Consider the following 21,718-nt stretch of genomic DNA (forward strand, 5'->3'; position numbering starts at 1 on the left):
CTATTTTCATATTGCTATGAAAGGAGCGACAGTGACAAAGCCAGCGCTTTTCTGAAAAGCGCGGAAACGCCCAGTGCAGCTGCACAAAAAGGCTAAGTGCTCTAAAAAAACAAAACCAATCACTAGGCCTCTCTCCTTATTGGGAACAACTGAAAAAAGACGCTTGCAATAGACGCACCAAAAAAGTAATAAAATAGAGATGCATCGAAAAAAATTTGAATTGAATCATAGCACCGTAGATTGGAATCAAATAAAATTGTTGGAGACCCAGAGAGTCAAACTACCATTGCTTTTCACTTATAATATTGTATTTTATCTGCATATGTTGAAATAGATTTCCTGTCAGAGCTGGGTCTTGAGAAGGGAGGGGAAGAGCAGGATTCCTGGGACTCTGAGGTACAGTGAAGACACATTCTAAAATACCTTGTCGGATCGGATTGTTTCCACACAGATTGTTACAGATTTATTTTTCTCTTTCAGTCCCACTCTGAAAACCCCAATATGCCACATGAAGAGAAACAAAGTGTACGTACTCAGGATCAAGAAGAGATGTCCACTGTTAAAGAGGAGAGTAAACAAAGTAGGTCTATTTTATTGATTCCTTTTTTAAAAATGAATTAAATCATTCCAGGCTCCATTTCATGCTGCGGAAAAACAGTGTGACCTTAAGTAGTCCTAATCATAGAAAGATGTGCTTTAGTGTAATAATGCATGCATTATATTTTTTTGAGTAATGTCTCCAACTTTCTGTTTTTATCCAAAATATGCCATTGAATGCTCATTGCAATGTACTTCCTATCAATCAGACCAGCCTTTCCACCAATATGTTACATTTCTTTTGTAGACTTGTTTTATATTCCCTCTTTTTTAAGAGGGGAAGGAGGCAATAGGAAGGCAGTCCTAGAGCCTCGGAGTGTAGGCAGGCCAAGAAGCAGCCAGGTAGAGGGTATGAAGGTCTTGATCCATAGGTCTGAGAAACAGCATGTTAACCTCACCAGACGCCTGGCCATCACCTCACCATAATAGATTGCATGCAACATAGAACACACCACCCTGCCTGCTACTCTAGAACCTCATTTTTCCCAAATTTGGGGCCACAACGGGTTCTATACTTGCTTGGTTTCAGCAAGTTTGGGCTCATATGATATGACAGATATTGCAGCAATTCAGCATTCTTTGGTGATGTTGTACTTGTGTACCAATAGAACCAGCTAACTTGATGCTAATTATCCCATGAGCTCATTTGCATGGGAAGGCTTTTTTTCTATGTACTGGCAAACTCATCAAGCTTCACCAGAATGTTGTTTTGTTTTCATTTTTACAGAAGAAAATTGTGTCCCTAACATGACAGACATGTCTTGTCTCTTGCAGTATCAGATAATCGTGATAAGGGAGGTAAACATGTTGATGGAGTTGATACTATACAGAAAGAGGTAGGTTCAGCAACTAAATGCAGTATGAGGTAAAATAAATTGTGATCCGTTGGAATTAAATAGCAGTGTTTTTCCTTTCTACCAGACTGATAAGGCAAAATGGGAACCACTTCGTGTTTTGAGCAAACTTGAAGGAGATAATGAACGAAAGACAGGTAAATAGAATAATCTGCAGCATCATGGTTCCTGTTGGTCTTAAGTTTAAGAATTTGTATGAAGAACTCTTTTATTTAACATGGTGATTTGTTTCTCTTTGACAGACTTAATGGAAGAGTTTGGACTGGGTGATGTTGATGATCTTGAAGGTAAGATGAAATAATGAATTCTCCACTCTGTTTTAATATTTTTTAACTTATTTATGTGATCACAAGGCAGATGTTCATCATTTAGTGCCTCTGTCTGCCCCTAAAGCTAATGCAAATGCATACTTTACAGGGTTACTGCTGGTACATTTTGTAACATCTATAGCAGAAGCAGACAATGTCCACATTATGAAAGCTTTACTTTCAAATTATGTATTTAGTAGTTACTATTATATTAAGCCTTGTTTAAAATCTGCTTTGTTTAAAATCTGCTTGCAATCACACCTTTTGAAGCTAAAAAAGCAGGTAAGTAAACACAAACTAGCTGATGAGACAAGGTGAACTGTTTTTACTAGTAGCTGTAGTTCTTAAGTTGTAGTTTGATGAAGTAGAATAGTGTTACACCCTTCCCCAGATCTTTTCCATTGAGCGGTTTTGAGGTTATTCCAATGTAAAGTGACCTTCAACCTTCAGCAACTTCAACATATTTTGTTCATTGACCTACGACTTCTTGTGTTAATGGAACAGATGCATCAGACTGGGACTCAGCCAGTACTACCAGTAAGAGAACCCTGCCTGGCCGCAGAATGCCCTCCCCTGGCCTGGAGGAGTTTCCAGAATGCTCCTATCCGTCTCTTAAAGAGCAGGATGAAGACATTCCTCCAGAAGCAACCTTGACACCTGAAAAGAGCATCCACTCTAATAAGACACTGCCCAGCACACCCCCTCAGCCTGTGCCCCAACCTCGAGCAAGGAAGATGGTGATTCAGAAACCAGAGAGTGAAGAAGGTAAGGCATATTAGGCAATCTTGCAAACACACATATCCACACAAGGGGTATGATCGAAGCATTTTTCTCTCGCTTTCTTTGACTTGCTCTCATTCAGAATCAGATTGGGAACCAGACAATGTGGCTTCCTCTTGCAACACAGACCAAATTGACAATCAGCTGCAAAACATAGCAGAGATTCAGGCAGTGGTTACACCAGGTAAGGCTCACTTGTCTTTTTAAGTATGCCAACAGAAATTTGTGTGCACAAGGCCTGTGTTCAGTATAAAGACTCTTTCTTTCTCTCTCTCTCTCTCTCCTTAGGTTCCCCTGAGCTCCCACTGATGGCAAGAGACAGCAGACGTAATTTTGAGTCAGACAAGCAGCAACAACAGGTGAGAACTATCTATAACATCTCTAACACAATCCTTGTTTTTTTTTCCTGGCAATTTTGTCCTAGACACAATATCACTACTCATGCTTTCCCAGTCACTTAGTAAAACAATAAAAGTCATTGGTAAATATTTGCATATTACAAAGTAGAGGAATAGTAAAAACAAGCTAGGCAAATTCCATCATGGTCTACATTCAATATACTATATATCTATGTATATGCAATGTTTCCTCCATATGTATTTAAAGTCCAAACTTGGTTTTGCATTTTTGTCTTGTCTGTTATGTGTTTTTCCCTGTCCACCCATGCCATCCAAGGAGATACATGATGCAGTAGATACATGCAAGGTAGATCTCCAAAAACTAGATCTAAAAAAATGTCCAACTGGATATGTGGGTTCTGACAATGGACAAAAGGATGAGGACTTCAAAGATCAACGCAGTCTTGAAAAAAGAGATGAAGCTTGTGATATTGTCCCATGGGAGAATCGTTATGAGAAGCTCTGGGTAGAGGTGGAGAAAAGGGAGGTGAAATCTACCTTCAAGAATGTTGCTGGTGAATTAAAAGAGAAGTTTGGTGAACTGCTTAAATCAAGACATTCTGCAGAAGATCTCACAGAAGAAGAACAGGCCATGACTTCTGCAGAAGAAGAGTCAAGTGATGAAGAAGAAGGGGACGTCATTGTGCGCCCCGTGGCCAGAGCCAGGAGTACCGTTCTTCTTACCATACCTGAGCAAAGGGAGTCTGGACTGGAAGATTCTGCGACGGAGTCAACTGACAACTCCTTATGCTCGGACAGGGTGCAAGTCGGTGAACCTCCAGCGAGGGCAATCAGCAACATTGGTCAAGAGCCAGATCTACTCACTGATGATGTTCTGGTGGAGGGCAGCTCTCCTTCACCCCAAATCGCAACAGAAAAGAGAGGCGGCTTCATAGATCCAGTTTCCACAGCTTTTACTGATGATCATACTATACCCATGTCTGATGTTGGCCGGGTAACAAACTTAAAAGATGATCCCAAACTCGGGCCATTCCAGAAACCACATCTGGACCTGGTCTGGAAGGACAACACTGCTAATCTAGGTGAAGCTGAGAGGAACAATGCAAGTTCAGAAGAGGATCCTGAGGAATTCAAGTCTCGTCCCCCCTTGCTAAGCAGACGTTCAGCATCCATCCAAGGTGTTTCTGATGAAGAGCTGGAAGAGGACATGGAAAGATTTAAACTTGAGGTAGGGATGCTGAAGGATGTCTTCCTGGATATGGAGAAAGAAAAGGCCCAACTCCAGAAAGAGGTAGAGGATGGTCGCCTCTCCTGTAGACCCTTCTTGATCGCCTCTCTTTCCCTTCATTTCATCCATATACTTAATTTCACTATGTTAATCAGCTGTATCAAAGGGCCTAAACAAGCTATGCGTCATTACCTCATCTTATTTCTTTCTGTAAGGTGTTCATTTTCTATTTTTGATATGTATTTTCTTTAGGTTTGAATTCAAGTAGAAGAATTCATCTTGCATGTTTCTCCTTCTGTTGTGTGTCTTTTTAACTAGCATGTAGATTTGAACTTCCATTTTTTTAAGGGCATTTACACTGACTGCTCTCAAGTAACCTAAAATTGTTGGTTGTTTGGCATTCTCGTTTGAAGTCCAAAACTTCTTTAGTAGTGACTTGCCCTTGCATGCATGGACCTTGCTTGTATCTTTATGTTGAATAGGTTCTGAACAAATAATAGCTTTCTTTGCCCTTAAGAGAAGCACTGTTGGGATGATAGGGCAATTGCTGGATTTTTGTTGTCTTTAATGCATGCCAGCCCTAAGTTAGTCTTATACAGGTATTTCTAGAAACAGTCATTTCCAGGGGATAAATAGATTTATTTTTTGACAGCCTTTTATTGAGTGTTCATGCAGTGAGATGGTGATGTCAATAGCATGCAGTATAAATGACGAGAGAATACTGTAGTGTTGAGCTTACATGGAATTAGTATAGACTCTAGTCTCTTTTAGTTTTGGGATGTTTAATATTCATATCAGACTGTTCAAAACTGATGATATTTTACTCAGGTATGCCACAGCAAGCATAGTAATGTATGGAATTGTGCGTCCTTTTAATTACCTAAAAATCCTGTGTTAAATAGAGTAACAGCACTAAGGTGTGAGGTTTCCAAAGGGAGGGGTGACACTAAATTATGTATGACAAAGTGTATAAGTCTCTGCTCCAAAGCGCATCTTAAAAGGCTGGTCCCAACCTGTTTCAGTTTCAGAATTATGTCTCAAGTCCAGTTATAAAATATTTACTCCTCTCTTTTCAGGTTGGCAAAGAGATGACAAAGACTGCATTGGATGTGCAAAAATCCTGTACTTCCTGGGATACCGATGGAACAGCACTGGAAGAAGTGGGTACTGAGAAACCTGAGACCAGGTTAGGATGCCTGTCAAGTCAAACTGGAGCAATTCACCAGAAACAGCAGCCCGCGGCCATAAAGAGGTATGAATTATTTTGCCATTGAAAGTTATCAGATGAAAATGTGAACTATTGCTCTTATAATTTCAGTGCAACACATCCACAATCCTCCACAATTTAGATAGATAACTCAGATATAATCTACGAATAAATATTTTAATTTTTGCTTTTGTGCATGTGTGTAGTTGTCCTCTTAATCACCTTCTGTGGCTTTTTTTGATAAATGCCCGTTAGCTACATTTGTTTTTCAATAACACATGAGCTGAGTCTAAACTTTATTTTTATTGGTTCCATTTGATGAGGTTTTCTTCAGCAATACCTACAAGGGCCCAAAAGTGTAGATGTCACAACTTATTGACTATCAGGTTTATTGCTCTCCATAGCACCAACGGGGCACCAGTGCATTTGCATCTCCCACTCCAGCAGACCTACAATAGCAACAAACAGGAGGGGCAAGCTGTAGAGGAGACCTCACAGCTGGAGCTGGTCAGAGGGGCCCGGCAGAGCAGAGCCCCTCAGACCAACACTCATGTCAATGGAGATCCTCTCTCAGTGTTTGATGATAGCACTTTAAGTGAAGTGTCGGACGATGAAGGAAGGTATATATGCAGTATGCAACTTTTTTGTATCATTTTCACCTCTCTGTCACTAACTCGTAAGGTGTGTTGAGACTGAAAGCAAAGAATTATACCAGTAGCATGACTGTGTCAAAAGCCAATGGAAAGAAGTGAGTGGATGTCATATATTCAGCCTACGGAGGTCACTGTGCAAATGAAAAATGGAACAAATCAAAGAAAAAAAATCATGCTTTTCCAAAAACCTGTTGTAGTTCACTTAATGGACAAAGAAAATATAAGATGGAAAAGAAACAGGAGGAACATGAGATAAACTACTGGAGTTTCTGGTAAGTTATAAGATCATGTTTGTGCATTGGTGGTTTGTGATGATTAACACAGACTTCTGATGAATAAACCAAGTAGAAATTTGCTTTGCCTTCAGTCCAAACAAACCTCTACAATATTGGTGGTGGGTGATCAATAGGATGTGGTCTTCTTGATTCTAATTCTTTTCCTCCTGAAACAGTTGTATGACTAACCACTGATTTCCCCAAAAATAATAGTATACTGCATTATACCATTACACTTCTAACAGCTCCTCAATGCAGCTCTCCCATATAGAGAACATAAATGTACGTTTTCCAAATAACCCCTGTTTTTCTTCCCTTTGTTTGTGGCTCAGGTTTCCAACCAGTGGACAACAGAAGAATGAGGTAAACATAAATTCAGTTAGCAACTGGATAGGACTAGAGTACACAATTCAGAATAAAAAAACAGAATAATATTAACAGCCCAGGTTTGTTTTTCCATATTCAGACCCCTGAAGAAGTGGAGATGGCAGAAGACTTTGATGACCTCACTCAGTCATCCGACACAGCCACAGATGACATGGATTCTCCCACTTCAGGCTATCGTCACGCATCCCTCCTCATTCAGAAGTTGGACTCTGCCACTTTAGGTACTGACTCAGCTGGTTCAAATGCTTATTTATCTAAATAAATATGTAAATATTACTGCTTTTTAGGACTTGGTTAGTTAGTTGGTTAATTAGTTTGTTCATCTATTATTTGACCAAATGTATGTAAATAATCCACCTTTGTGGATTTTGAGAGCCCTGGTACAGTATATGCTCTGTGAGATTTGATGCATTATATTTCGCAGACTCAAGGAGCATGGTAAAGCTTCAGAACATTTTCCACGAATATGAGCGCTCTATCCAAAAGGCAAGGAGTCGCCATGGGTACCTAGCAGACAAAGTGAGCCAGTTGGAAATGGAGAGGGCAGAGTTGAAGAGCACTTTGGAGGAAGTTAAAGATCTTAAATCTGCCTTGGAGCGCAACCAGTTGGAACTGCAGACAGAAGTCACAAACCTCAAGTGAGAGCTATTTCCTTTTCTGGAACAGTAGAGTGCTCTGTAGCCATTTCTTTACCTGATCTTGGGTCTCTCTTCTCATATTTTTGTGCAAATTTTTTTATGTGATTGCAGATTTTATGGATCTTTTTGATTTTGTATTTTGATTTATTGTCTTAGATTTCAGCTGAAACAGGAGCAGGAAAATCGCCGCAATGCCACAATGATGTATGACACAACCAGAGATAAGTTGAGAAGGACGGAGGAACAGCATCAGTTAGAGGTTCAGGAGAGACAGAAGGTGGAGCTCACCCTCAGGAATCTGGAGCTGGAGATGAGAACACTGGTCAACAGCATGAAACAGGTATATCCTCTTTAAAAGTGTACAATGATTTTGTTATGCTGTTTTCATTGTATTGATGTTGGCCAATGTAATATGACTGTTATGATATTAAGTTAACTTAGTTTCATTGTTTAGTTCCTTTCACATACAGTTATATCATATATATTTGGAATGTATGGTGATGTAATGAGCTGCTTTTGAGTATTTTATTATTTAATTAATTAATCCTTCATATTTATTAATATTTGACGTTTATCTAGCTTGTCCAGTTGTTGTTTGTTATATGAATGATTTGTGGGTTTTATTTCAACCACCCAGCTTGAAGAGGACCACAGGGAGACCCAGAGACTTCTAGCTCAGGAGCGTAGTGCTCGGACACTGCAGGAGAATCTGCTCAATAGCCATCTCCATAAGCAGCAAGAGATAGAGGACGAGAACAAAAGAAACCTCAGCAAAAGCAATGAGGTAATGCTCATAGACTGGTATCCATCATTTAAGATTACATTACTTTGCTTTATGGTTGAATATTCTTACAGTTTGCATCCATTGATGTTGTGTTTCTTAAATACAGTAAGTAGCTGGAAATTAACCGAAAAAAATTTGTTAGATTTAAGATTTTGAAAATTTAAGGAATTGTAATTACTTTACACATTGTATAGTGTATTGTGTTTGTTGTTCTTAGGCTTTGTCTCAGCTCACTGAAGCCAGTGACAGGGAGAGGGAGTTGCTCCAGCAGACGGCTGCCTTCCAGGAGAAGCTGACCATCCTGAAAGCAGACCTCCACCGTTCACAAGCCAACAGCAGTCTCAAAGAGAGCCACCTCTTGGAGGAGAACGAGGCCCTCAAAGAACAGTTAGAAGATGCTCGTCGAGATCTCAAACTCAAAAGTGAAGACTTGACCCAAACTGTCTTCAACTGCAATAACCAGGTTACCACCCTGAAGTCCGAGTTAGCTATAACAGCATCCCGTCTGGAAAATGAACGGCAGATACGCGAAACACTGGATGCAGAGATCGAGTCCGCTCATAAGCGCCTAGCTGTAGCTGTAAAGGAGGCAGAGCTTTGCCTTGCAGCTCACACAGACACAGAGAGAGCTCTTCTCCGGGAGAAAGAGGAACACCAGCGTCTTAAAGACAGACTCACAGGTTAGTAGTGAATGGATGGCCAGCTCCAAGCTAACCTAAAGTGCACCTTATTTAGCCTGAGGACCAGACAAATCTGTTGAGCTAATGAGCTTTTTCTGTGTTTAAAATATTCTTTGGGGTGTAACTACACAGAACCAGTTTCTCTGCCGTGCTACTTTTCTTCTTCTTTTTTTACAAAACGAGAACAAAATAGACGTATTTACAGAACAAACGTATTTGCAACAATACTAATATGTTGTATTATTTTTGTACTAATAATATAATAATACATGCACAGAAAAAGAAAGAAAGGGAAAAAGAAAAAAACAACGAAATAAATTTTAAATGAAAAAGAAAATGCAAAAGTGACGAAGAGGAAAATCGAGGGGAAGGGGGGGGAAAGATAAGAAAGAAGCCATAATTTATTATTTAATCCTTTTCATGTTTGAATGTTTATATTTGGAATGTCTTGTTGGGTACGGAGAATCAACTCCGGATGTACTGCAGAAAGGGGGACCAGATTATATTGAAAGCCATTATATTGTCTTTTATGATGATGCAAGCTGTTCCAGATTTGCATGGTCGGTTAAAAGATTGAGCCAATGCTGGGTTGAGAGTTTTGATCTGTCTTTCCAGTTGAGTAAAATTGTTTTCTTGGCTGCAGTGAGTGCTATGAGAATGAAGGTTTGCAGATGTGGTACAGTGAGAGAGGAGAGATCACCTAAAAGAGCGATGGAGGGAGAGAAAGTGATGCTGAGGTTAAGGAGCTCTGACAGATTTGTCATGACCTCCGACCAAAACCGGCTTATGAGTGTGCAGAGCCAGAATGCGTAGATGTGGTTCTCTATTGTGGAGGGGCAGTATGTGCAGGTGTTGCTATCTGTGAAACCCATATAGTGCATTTTGTGAGCGGTGATGCTTACCCTGTGTATGATTTCCTATTGAATGAGTTGAGTCTTAGAGTTGAGTGACATGGAGAATGTATTGTTGCATATGGTCTGCCAGTCTATGTCGGTGTGATCTGTATTTAAGTCTGAAGTCAATGTATGTGCTGGTATCGAGATGGTGGTGTCATGGTGAGAAGGTAAATGATACATTAGGCATAGTAATTCTTTGGGTTGTAGTAACCCTAGTTTTAATAATATGGGGGGGTCGTGGTTGTGGAAGTTGCTAAAGGCAATTGTCTTTTTTATGGCCTCTTTCAACTGTAGATACTGATACTGACAGTGGTTGGGTAGGTTTTATGTTTGAATGAGAAGGTCGAAGGTCATGAGAGAACTGCCAGAACAAAGGTGCCCCAGGCTGGTTACAGACAAGTGGCCGTGATCTTATAGTGGTTAGTAGTCTGCGTTGTGGCCGCAGCAACACCGGTTCGAATCCGGGTCATGTCAGCAGTACAGAGCTGCTTTTAACTCCTCTGCTTCATTTTCCTTCCTTTGAAACTTGACAACTCAAGCTAAAATTTCTGCATGAGGCCCCAGATTTTCCAACTAGATCAGTCAGTTTGCTGGCGTTCTACTCAAAGTGAAAGACCTCGACTTTTTGCATGTGATGCCATGGTCACTCCCCAAGCGACAGACACATGTGGGGCTAGTGGTGCAATGGATAACGCGTCTGACTTTGGATCTGAAGATTCTAGGTTCGGCTCCTGGCTCCTTTAGCTTGTGAATCACATGTTCCTCATTTCGGATGTTACTCCTCTACAAGCTGTCTAAGTAAATCAACATCTGGCAAGAGCCAAGTGATGAGTCAAAAGCCTTTCAACGTGTGCTAAGAGGTGTCTGAACTAGAGCTGAAACAATTACTCAAGTAACTGGAGTTACTTGATTACAAAAATTAATCGAGGCAAAATCTCTGCCGTTCATTTAATTCCTATCTTGCGCGGTATGTGACCTGTTCAGCACAGGGATCATTGTTCCACACGGACCATTTTTGCGTATGCACACCACTATATCTAGAAAAGGCAGAGAATAAGTTTGGGCTCATTTAACACTCAAGAAAGAAGCCAAATAGGTGCCATGTGTCCACTGCAAACTAGAACTGTTCTACTACAACAGCACGACATTGATGATTCAGCGTCTGAGCCAAAAGCAGCCCGTGGTTAACCGCTGTTTCGTTTTAAGGAGGGCGGTTGCCGTAGTGATGCGTAATGTTAGCTGACCCCGTGAATGCCTCTATTTCGTTTTTCATGACTGTTAAACATAATGTTACCTACCTGATCAGTGTTTACAGTTTTGTTTGAGGAAATTTGTCAGTGGCGTTTTGTACGTTGCTTGTTGTTACAGTAGAATGCGAGTCTTGCTGATAATATCTATCTCTAATTCATTTTCTAAATGAATCTATTTGTCTCTGAAACCTGTTTGAGAAAACACATGTGTCACGTAGAATTTTGTGCACCACTTTCAAGTGTAAATAGTAAACTTATTCATGTTAAATTGCGAGTCTATTGCCTTCAATACAAACACATCTCGTCTCTCTCTCTCTCTCTCCCCCCCCTCCCCCTCACGCACATGTGCACACACACACACCCACCCCTGTTAGATTACTACATCAAAAAGGCCTACCCCACACATAATATATTTTATTGCAAAATAATGCAAATTATCATACATTCTCACACAAAATTATAATATTTTTTTCAGACGATCAATTATCAGATTAATCGATGGAATAATCTGTAGAATACTCGATTACAATAAGATTCCATAGCTGCAGCCCTAATCCAATCCTGCTCCTGGATGGCCACTATCCTGCATGTTTTAGGTTTCTCCCTGCTCTAACACACCTGAGTCTAACATTTATCAAAACTGTGACAAGCTTCAGCTGCTTGACAACGAGGTCATCATTAGAATCAGGTGTGTTAGAGCAGGGAGAAATATTCAGTGTCAATGGCATGGTGAGATTTTTGTTAAAAATGGGAAAGGGTTTGCACTATATATTGAGTTGTTGGGGTGGAAAAGGGGGAAGGGAGAAGAACTGAGAGAGTGAAGAAAGAAGAAAAAACAGGAATAACAAAATAAAAAGCAAGGGTCTTCAAATACATAAGGACATTCTGCACAAGAAAAGAGACAAACAAACCCAAAAGAAAGAAAAATGTCAGTGGAATAGTGTCTTATTATACAGACAACAAGGTTGAATATTGTATTTAACAATGCAATATTTTTACGAGATGTATTGTGATTTACTATTAAGTCAAATTAAATAGATAAACAAAATAAAGAAAGAAATAAGGAACAAAATAAACTCAATTAAATATTTAAATTGGTGTAAGCTTAAACAATGTAACTTAAATTTAACTTGCCTACATAAACGAAGACAAACATACTCTACATGCACTGTCATGTTCAAGCATTCATACATACGCCTACTTATACACAATTACACACGGACACAAATACACACACACTGTTTTTGTCCTGCATAAAGACACACCCTGATATATAGGTTTGATATATGCACATCCCCACATACACATGCACTTATACGTACACATATAGACACACATACATTCATCCTCCCGCCCGTGCATCTACCTATCGCCCACCCACCCTCACACACCCCTACCCTGTTTATGAAAAAAACGGGCAGACAAGTAGTCAGATATAGAACAAACAGGTAGACTAACAGACAGCTGGGTGGAAAGATAAACAGGTAGGCATTGGTTGGTTAGACAGACAGATAGACAGACAGCAGGTGAACAGATAACACAGATGATAAACAGTTGTACCAGTAGAATTATTTTGAAGTTGAATATCAGCTGTTGTGTTGTGTTTACCATGCTACTGAGTTGGACAAGTTGCTCTGTCTGGGCCAGTACTGCTTTGGTCTGTGCTGACTGTAGTGGCTTGTATGTAATTGCATAAGCATTCTTTTGTTATGTGCATCTTTTGTCCTCCTGTTTTTGCTTAACTGGCAGCTTGTAACTCCTAATGTTTTTTTTAATACAGGTGAAGCAGCCAGTCAACGCGAGGCAATCAGCAGCCTTTCCCAGAAGCTTGCCAAGGCAGAGACTCGAGCAAACAGCATGGAGAATGAAGTTCATCGGGCTGCGCTGCAGCTGACGGAAAAAGGCCTACTGCTGGAGGTCCTACAGCGGGAGAAAGACCAGGCAGCTGTACGTGTTAAGGAGCTAGAAGCAGCTCTGCACGCTGAGAGGGAACTGGTCAGTCGTGCTGGAGCACGCCAAGAGGCCACACAGGAGCGGCTAGCCCAAACCCAGAGTGAGGCCATGCTTCTACGGCAACAGCTAGAGGAGGTGCAAAACAAAGGCGTTGCAAAAGAACGTGCAGTAACCGACGCTCAAGAGCGCTTCAGTGACATTCTATCCAAGCTGCGCTCTGACTCCGAAGAGAGAGTACAACTAGTAGAGGAGAGAAATAAGGAGCTCGCCAGTAAGGCTGCTGATCTTCGAGATCAGATCTACAAGTTAGAGGAAGAGAAGACTGAAAGAGAGGTAAGATTAGGACTCTGCAGGTAAGAGGATTACCTAACTAACTCTTACCTAACTCCAGACCCATTTTTAACCTTTTTTCCACATGCCAGCCAGTTAAGGATCTCTCTTTATATCTAATCAAATCTTTGCTTTCTTTGATTCTTTCTGAGCTCAGACTAGTCTAAGGCAGCTGCAGCAGGAGCTAGCTGACTCACTTAAGAAGCTGTCAATGAGTGAGGCTTCTCTCGAGGTCAACACACGCTATCGCAATGACCTGGAGGAGGAGAAGGCTCGACTCTTTAAAGACTTGGACAGGCTCAAAGGAAAGGTAAAGTCAGGGAACAGTGCCACCTTGTGACAGCATATTTTACCTTGTCTCTGATACCAGATGTGTTCATGATTATGAAGCAAACACCTGTACTGAAGTAAATGGCTCATTATCACAATGTGTAGTTGGCCATCAGCAGACATAACTTTCAGGCTGCAGGTTCACTCAACTGACAGTTAAGTCCACTGTTAACATTGCTGATGAGGGGCATGCTTTGTCCCTATCATGTAGCTGGAGGAAAGCGAAGACCAGTATGTGCAGGCTGAGAGACGCATTCACAGTCTGAAGAGCAGTCTGGATGAAAGGGAAAAGGAACTCATCACTGCTGCCCAGAAACACCAGGAGGCGCTGTCCGCCTTAGCAGCTTCTGATACCACCATCAAACAGCTAGAGGAAGCTGTGCAAAGGTATAGGCATGCTGTTCTCACACACACACACACACACACACACACACACACACACACACACACACTGTTTGTGATTGAAAGAGTGATTGATTTCTTTTATTAGATGCCATGTATACAAAAACCATTCAGTGAAATTAATCATGTAAAATAAAACAAAAAATACATAATAAACAAATGCTCAGAAATAGTATAATTTCACATGTTAAATGTATTATCAGCAATGAATCTAGATATGTGTGCGTGTACAATACTGTATATGAATATTTGTGTTTCTGTGTAATGTAAACATTAGGCTCGAGATAGAGGACGCCAGGCTGGAAGCTGCTGCGAAGCAACAGTGTAACAAAATTGAAGCACTTCAGAAAGGAGCTCAAGAATCTGCCATGGTGAGTGCTGCAAACTTAATCCAATTTCCAGCACGCACACATTTGACACAAGATCTCGGTGGCTCCATATCTCCTTTTTTTGTGATTCAAGGAGAAAAATACAATATCCCAATGTTGTGATACTTGGAGAAATCCCTTGTGACATCAAATAGCTGACTTAACATTATGAAGTCATTAAGGTATCCAATCTTTTTCCAGCTATCTGACTGCTCACCTGGAGGAGGGGTTGGTATTGTGAATGTAGGCTTAGTTTCTCTGTGTTGGTTAACCTCTCTTTTCTATTATATAAATCAACGGAAATCATAAAATCATATTATATTAAGTTACTAAATGAAATGCACTTGGGCTTTTTTACCCTATTTGCACAAGCTGCTAGACTAGGAATCCAAACATAAGGAGGAAGTAATAGCTTTGTGTCTGTTTGGGTTTTTTCTGGGTTACATCATAATGTGTTTTCTCCCTTAAGCCTGATCTTGGTATGTGGGGCCTTTCTCTACTTTTTGTCTCAAGCTGCATGATGCATGTTCCTTAGTCTTAAGTCTCTTCTCAACCTTTTAAAAAATATAAATAAAAGACAATGGCAACACAAACAAAAATAGTCTGTTTAATTTCTTTTTTTAAGAGTTCTTTTCTTATGTCTGTAGGTCAGAGGTCATTTGGAGGACTTGGTTACAAACCTCCAAAGCAGTAAGATGACTTTGGAAGACCAACTCAATCGAGAGGTTGGTGGCATATTATCCTTCCCTCACTAAGAAAACCTTCAGCTGGAATTACCATTATTCTTACCTTCATCTTCTTTTCTAGCCTTTGTGTATGCAATTCACTCAAGACAAGTCTGAGCTACATTCCTATATTTTTGAGTAGCCTGCTAAATGAGGAAAACAGTCACTTGAGGAATCTTAGCGACAGTGATAGAAACATTTTCCCATCATTATTCCCTAAGGTATAAAGTGTGACTTTTATGAAAACAAAGCAATTAAAATAGCACACAATTTTGAATTCACACATTATACAGAAAAGTAGCTTTCTTTGAAAAAGAGGAAAGCACTGAACAAACAATTTTGATGTGTACAAGTGTACAATAATATCAATAGGTAGGCTAAATCTAAATTATAGTTTCTCTTTCTGGAAAATAAGAACCAAATGTACATTTTAGTCTTTTCAGATGAATAAAAAAACCCCGGATCAGATTAAATAAATCAGAAATGTCCACATTTTTACTGCATATTTGAGACAGAGTTTCTCACAGGTAAAATGGAATGTGGCTGTTTAGCAAAGCTGACTTCTTTTTCTAATGTACATCTATGATAATTGAATTTCTTGCGGCCGTCTTTCTCTTTCTCAGGTCCAGAAGCAAAGCATGCTGTCTCACACAGCCCAGGATTCTCAGGCTTTGTGGGAGGAGGAGCTGAAGAGCCGCTCTAAGTTAGGACTACGTCTGGCAGAGCTTGAAAAAGAAAAAGGAGACCTGAGCACCCAGGTATCACAGTGATGCATTCATTTGTATATGATGAATTAAGTAGCCAACCCCCTCCCCCCTGATAATATACCAGGGTTTGGATCTCAAGAGTAAGCGTGTTGCCTGTGTTTCAGATGGAAATGGAAAAGAAGAAAGCCAAGAAAATAGCAGAGCAGAAGAAATCTGTAGACACCCGTTTGGATCAAGAGATGAAGAGAAACACAGAACTCCAAAAAGAAATGTACAGGTGACTCCTAGCCTCCCCCTCACGCCCTTCTCACCCACGGCAGAACTTCTTCCTACTGTTTAGATACAACTCAGATCCAGTAGAGCGCAGTCTTTCCTGGCTTGTGTGTGTGTGTGTGTGTGTGTGTTAGTTAGTTTTAACTCTTGTTATTGAATAATAAGTCCTGTAATAATAAGTGTTCTCCATGTGTTTGTCTAGTATTTGTGTTTGTTAGTATTTTTGTGGCTTCATTTAATTGTGACTGATTTGGTGTTTCTTTTGACAGAATTTAGGAGTTTGCCTTCAGTAAGGGTTGTTTATGTTGCTGTGTTTTCAATCTGAATTTGTCACATTTAATATAAATAAGTTGCATGCAGTCACACTGTTTGTGGGAATGGGTTAACTTTGCTTATCATGTTATCATTTATTAGGTCGTTACTTACTTTCTCACAGGAGAGATTTTGAGAACCCATTAACAAGGGTTCTGTTTTATTATAGTGTCGCGGTGTGAGAGTGACAGTGAGTGGGCATACACGATACCAGGAACCTGATATCAAAGCAGCTAAATAGAATTGATCCATTATTCATTTCATTATTCACACCTGTGCTTTTCCTGCTGTGACGAGTCAAAATGTCATCCGTGAAAAAGTCCTATTTTTCAGTTTTTAAGCTAAACTTTAGGGGACAGGTTTATATAAGATACTCACTTTGTGTTTTGTATATATGCATATCATTTAAGGTTGCGTACTTTATTGAAGACCGCAAAGAAGAAACTGAGAGATCAGGACACAAGTGGAGCTGAATTTGGCTCTCCTATGAACAGTCTACGGATGGACATAGGCAGACACAGCCAGGCCGAGGGTTCCTTTGGACGAATGAAAGAAAAGGTTTGCCTGTCTGGTACAGCAATACCTTTCAGCATACACCCCCACTTAATAGAATGATGCAAGCTCTTAGACCTTGGCCTCAAACATTTCCTCTAACTTTCTTATGCTACCAGGTGGACGATCTACAGGTGCAGCTGGATAAGGAAGGTTCCCGTCGCAGCCAGCTGGAGAAGGTGAACGGGGACCTTAAGGATCAGTTGGCTTCCCTGAAGAGCTTGAGCCGCAATAGTGACCACCTAGAAAGGAGTAAAAGGCAATTGGAGGAGGAAGTACTGGAACTGAGACGCAGAATGGAGGCCTCTCAGATTGAGCAGAGCCAGGTGGAGCAGTACCGCCGTGACGCAGAAGAGAGGGCCCGTCAGGAGATACAACAGAAACTGGAGCAGGTCAACATCTTCCTGCAGGTAAAAGCTTGTTCGGGTAAATTGCATTGGTTTATATGAACAAAGTGGCAAATATTTGATTACACAGCAGCCTTTAAGACAACTGAGTGCACAACAGAATCAAAAAATATCAAATAAACTTAAATAATAAGACAAATAAATATAAGATTAAGAAATTAGATTAAAAAGAATAGAATCAATTAATTGATGTGTGTATATGTACATAGATGTTTTGGTAGCTTGCTATCCATAGGTCTATAAAAACATTACTAAGCCAGATTAAATATGACTGCATTTGTTTGTCTCTCAGTCCCAGGCAGCATCCCAAGAAACATTGGATCAGATTAAAGCAGCCAATGAGGCCAACCTGCGGTCCCAGCTGGAGCAGAAGATCCGGGAGCTGGAGGGAGAACTAGGCCGGGCCCGCACCAGCCATCACGACAGCCTCAACCAGAGAGACTCCACGCACACGGAGCTAGAGCGATACCGCCAACTCTACACGGAGGAGCTGCGCCTCCGCAAGTCCCTGGCTGCCAAACTAGAGAGGTAAGAGGATCTTCTGACCACAGTTTAGCACCAAGTTTTCTGGAGGGGGACACTCTGATCAGTGTTCTATGGTGTAATCAGACATAAACAGTGCAGATGGTGAAAACCTGTACTATATCAATGCTTTTCCCCGCAGGGCCAACAGTCGACTCTCAGAAGCCAATTCCAAATTGCTTAACGAGCGCAGCAGGTCTTTGATCACAAGCAATATTGCAAACGGTAGCCTTGGAGGGCCCTCGCTGGATGTGGGCTCTTTGGGTTCACCAGCACACTATGGGTCCACACTGGGGACCCTCAACAGGAGCCTGGGCCTGGGACTATCCCTCCTCAGCCCTGTAACTGAGGGGCAGAACAGCAGGGTGGAGGACTACTTAGCCAAGGTCTGTATAGTCATTAATTTAAAAACATAGTGATTACAGTGGAATATTCTTTATGGAGACAAGTTTATTTACTTTGGGCCAATTTTCATTTCTATAGCCTCATGGTTGTCAGCATTGTTATTGTGTAACTGGTTCCATTTTTTGTTCAAAAGATTTTTATACATAGGTTAGTGTGTTGTTACATTGTCATAACTGCGGAAATGTATTTATCTGTGAGTTTTGAGGCATTACACATCAGATAAATCAGATTTTGGAAAAACGTACTTAGAAGAAACACAGTAAATAATGATTTGATGGCTTTCTAAATTCACATCTGTCTTCCGTCTACAAGAACACCTTCGAAACTGAAGTTATTTCATCCCCCTTTTCTTTTCTTCCTCCTGCACATTGTTTCTTCCTTACTCTATCTCTAGTCTTTATGGTAGAGGGGTTTTACTTCTAACCTATCTATTTCTCACTCTTTTAGCTTCTAGCTCAAAAGTCTGTCTCTCATCTCTCTTCACTTCAGCCAGACCCATAACCAGGTGTGTAGATGTGTTAAAATCAGTGTCTGATTGGATGCTGTTCCCTTCACCCTGTTGGTGGGCCTACATGTATGGCTCTGTTCACATGCAAACCATGGTGTTCAGGGTTCTCACAGTGAAAATAAGTTGTAGAAAGTAAAATTTTTGGAGGACCAGCAATGTTACAGAAATTGCATATATTTACTGATATTTTTCCAATATAGCATTCAGAGGAATGTATTTATTTTTCAAACGTTGAGGTCAAGGCAGAAGGATCGAATCTGGGGGGAAAAAAATCATAATTGAGTGTTGAAGGTTGCTGGCTTGCTGCCATCCATATAGGCCACTTGCTACCAGGTCAGCTAATAGCAAAATTCAATTGCGATAGCTGTGTTTCAACCAGTAGAGGGTAGTTGCTATGCATATTCATCACGCAATATGTAGATTCAAATAGTTTGCACTAAATGTCAAGATTTAGACCTGAATCTACCCTAAATACCCATATATGTTGTTTTTTAGCTGCAAAAATGTTCTTTGCTGGTTAAATTACTCTTTACGAAATTCTTACTGAATTTATTTCTGACATAATAATATATTATATATATATATATATATATAATATATTATTATATATAATAATTATATATATATATATTATAACAGACATAATAAATGCTATCATCGTTACTTAAAGGTCTAATGGCAAACACAAATAAGTTGAGGTTGCAAAAGGACATGATTGAAAAATTCTAGTTGAAGATAACATAGACTTTCACTGTTGAGATGTGCAGGAACCCTGGGTTTTGCATCGTGCGGCTAGTCACATACACCAGCTGAAATCTTAATACCTACCTTTGATTCTCTGCTTTGAGTTGACTTTCTCCATGCCCTTAAGTTAACTGATACAGCAGAAAATGTGGCTTTCGACTCGGCTCAGACACCCTCAACCTAACTCTTATTTTACTATTAAGTTACATGATAGTCTCATTGGCCTCATTGGCCGCTTTCCCGCTCAGAGTTGAAGTTTTTTCAACTCGAGGAATTCAAGGTGCTCCTTTAAAATGTGAGGCGCATAGAGCGGAAAAACGTGAGGTCTTGATCAATGCAAAATCAGCAAAATACTGTATGCATATAATGTTGGGTTTTTGTACACAAACACATTGTAAAGGAAAATACAGACAATCCCGAAACAATACGTTTGCAGATAAATACCATTCTCCTTGATATGTTGCGTACAGACCTTTGTGGTTCAAAGTTCACCAAATCAATCAACCACAGTGACTTAGTTGTTGCCACTTGCAGTAAGATTTAAAAGGCAACATCAAGCAGCCTGCAGAAACTCTACACGAAAGCAGAGCTTGCATGCTTGGCATGTCCTGCTATGTGTCACATAAAAGTCCTTTTACGGTGTTATTTCCACTATCAAAACATTTGTCATTGTGTTGCCACTTACCATAGTATTGTGCTTGGTGGTGAGGTATCACTCTTGTTTCTCTGTCCGTTTTGTTAAATGTGTAAATATTATATTTTTAAGGCCATATTTTCTTCAGTTTATGTTAGCTGATGTTTTCCCCCAAAACATTAGATCTTAAATCTAATGCTGACTTTGCCTTTTTTTTCCCAGATGCAGAGTGAGTTGGATAGAAACATATCAAAGGAATTAAACAATGGTGAGTGCACTGAAGCTTGAAACATGGCACAAATTTTAGCGGCCTGTTAAAGTCTTTCATTTATATGAAGGTTGTCATATTTTACTTGTCAGTGATGGTAACTGTGGTCTCTCTTTGGTCGTCAGCCACAGCTGATTTGGACACTGCTTCAGTCCGTATGTCACCGGTGGGCTCTGCCTCGAGGGTGGAGCTGGACCCCGTCAGCAGGGCCACACAGCAGTACTTGGAGGTACTGAAGAAGAACAACATGATCTAAACACACATCACAGCTGCTTGCAGTCAAACGTATTTCAGCCATTAAAAACTTAAAATACTGACTGCACAGACACTAAGGCCAATGCCACCACCCAGTCATAGAACACCAAGTATCCAACTTTGTACGTATTTAAGAAAGCAAAGTTTAACATAATGCACATTGCACTTAACCACTCAGGAACAAGGGCATGATTCATGTGTATCATTCATAGGATTGGAGACAACCCTGAAAGTATTTGTTCCAAATCTGTAACTGTTTTGTTTCTATTAGCACAATATATATACTGTATGTATACAAAATCGTTGTTTGGATTTTTTAATTGGTGAATATTGGTGTTGCTAAATTTAAATTTTGAAGTATTCGATGAATGCATCATTAATAATTTTGCCAGGATATTACATTTGGTACGTGCCATCAAATGGTGCATTATCTGTCTTGGTCTCATTTTATTAGACTCATCACTTGAGTATTGTGTTTATGATTACTTTATTTATTCATTAATATTTTTTTATCAACATGATATACTTGAATAAGACGAGCTGGAATACTCTCTGGCTATTGAAACAGGTAACTACATTTGTGCAACTGTCATTTCAGCCTTGGTTGGCTTGCATTTAGGGTCACCAGAAGTGAAACGCATTGTTTTGTTTGTTTGCTATGTTTGTTAGTTATTTTTCATTATTCAAAAATACTGTAACAGAATACATATATGTAAACGTTTATGACGCCTGTACATTACAGAATACTCTAAAGTTGTAAATACAAAATAAAAGTCAAAAATCCTGAAATTGAGTGAGCTATTGCTTTCTCAAATGAAAAGACCCAATACAATGACCGGGGATTTGTACCAGGTTTTTTTGTAAATCCATTAGTACGTTTGCTGTAAAGGAGTCTGAAAATGTGACTGATATGATTTGGTTTTAGTTTATCCTAAGCAACATACATATAACACACTTGCATATTGACAAAACATGCATGTAGGAGAGGATTTTATATAAGTCTATACCACGATCCCATTCTATCAATCCAGGTAGATCATCACTGAAAATGTCCTGAAAAATGATCTCTTAAAAAGAGTGGGAACCCTGACATAACTTTATATTTCCACAGCGATCCTTAACTAACC

General features: G+C 40.0%; 2 protein-coding genes across 6 annotated transcripts in view; both read left to right on the plus strand.

The window, feature by feature from the left end:
- ankrd26 (ankyrin repeat domain containing 26) overlaps positions 1 to 21,314 on the plus strand; it is a 28,388-nt gene extending 7,074 nt beyond the window's left edge. The window contains exons 11-40 of one of the 5 annotated variants that reach the window (XR_014593259.1): positions 335 to 396; positions 481 to 580; positions 1,372 to 1,433; positions 1,519 to 1,588; positions 1,694 to 1,738; positions 2,264 to 2,524; positions 2,622 to 2,723; positions 2,828 to 2,898; positions 5,203 to 5,378; positions 5,738 to 5,953; positions 6,594 to 6,639; positions 6,728 to 6,869; positions 7,073 to 7,286; positions 7,443 to 7,626; positions 7,924 to 8,070; positions 8,288 to 8,750; positions 12,677 to 13,182; positions 13,337 to 13,489; positions 13,721 to 13,896; positions 14,189 to 14,282; positions 14,927 to 15,004; positions 15,628 to 15,762; positions 15,876 to 15,988; positions 16,707 to 16,854; positions 16,968 to 17,258; positions 17,548 to 17,783; positions 17,920 to 18,163; positions 18,630 to 18,687; positions 20,291 to 20,336; positions 20,468 to 20,483. Coding sequence is in view for 3 of the 5 variants with exons in the window: in XM_083916069.1 (XP_083772195.1) it covers positions 335 to 396; positions 481 to 580; positions 1,372 to 1,433; positions 1,519 to 1,588; positions 1,694 to 1,738; positions 2,264 to 2,524; positions 2,622 to 2,723; positions 2,828 to 2,898; positions 5,203 to 5,378; positions 5,738 to 5,953; positions 6,594 to 6,639; positions 6,728 to 6,869; positions 7,073 to 7,286; positions 7,443 to 7,626; positions 7,924 to 8,070; positions 8,288 to 8,750; positions 12,677 to 13,182; positions 13,337 to 13,489; positions 13,721 to 13,896; positions 14,189 to 14,282; positions 14,927 to 15,004; positions 15,628 to 15,762; positions 15,876 to 15,988; positions 16,707 to 16,854; positions 16,968 to 17,258; positions 17,548 to 17,783; positions 17,920 to 18,163; positions 20,291 to 20,336; positions 20,462 to 20,592 (4,712 nt within the window). In the remaining 2 variants the exon portion in view is untranslated. Of the gene's footprint in view, positions 1 to 334; positions 397 to 480; positions 581 to 1,371; positions 1,434 to 1,518; positions 1,589 to 1,693; positions 1,739 to 2,263; positions 2,525 to 2,621; positions 2,724 to 2,827; positions 2,899 to 5,202; positions 5,379 to 5,737; positions 5,954 to 6,593; positions 6,640 to 6,727; positions 6,870 to 7,072; positions 7,287 to 7,442; positions 7,627 to 7,923; positions 8,071 to 8,287; positions 8,751 to 12,676; positions 13,183 to 13,336; positions 13,490 to 13,720; positions 13,897 to 14,188; positions 14,283 to 14,926; positions 15,005 to 15,627; positions 15,763 to 15,875; positions 15,989 to 16,706; positions 16,855 to 16,967; positions 17,259 to 17,547; positions 17,784 to 17,919; positions 18,164 to 18,629; positions 18,688 to 20,290; positions 20,337 to 20,461 lie in introns of all 5 variants that reach the window. The other 4 variants (XR_014593260.1, XM_083916069.1, XM_083916070.1 and 1 more) reach the window with 4 other exon arrangements.
- Positions 3,203 to 4,384, plus strand: LOC310949010 (uncharacterized protein; the record flags this gene model as incomplete). Its single annotated transcript, XM_083916342.1, has 2 exons — positions 3,203 to 4,189; positions 4,379 to 4,384. 2 exons carry the CDS (start codon positions 3,203 to 3,205, stop codon positions 4,382 to 4,384), a joined length of 993 nt encoding a protein of 330 aa, XP_083772468.1.
- Positions 21,315 to 21,718: the final 404 nt, after the last annotated feature.

The sequence above is a fragment of the Echiichthys vipera genome, assembly GCF_963691815.1.
Source record: "Echiichthys vipera genome assembly, chromosome: 7".
In the NCBI taxonomy this organism is placed as follows: domain Eukaryota; kingdom Metazoa; phylum Chordata; class Actinopteri; order Perciformes; family Trachinidae; genus Echiichthys; species Echiichthys vipera.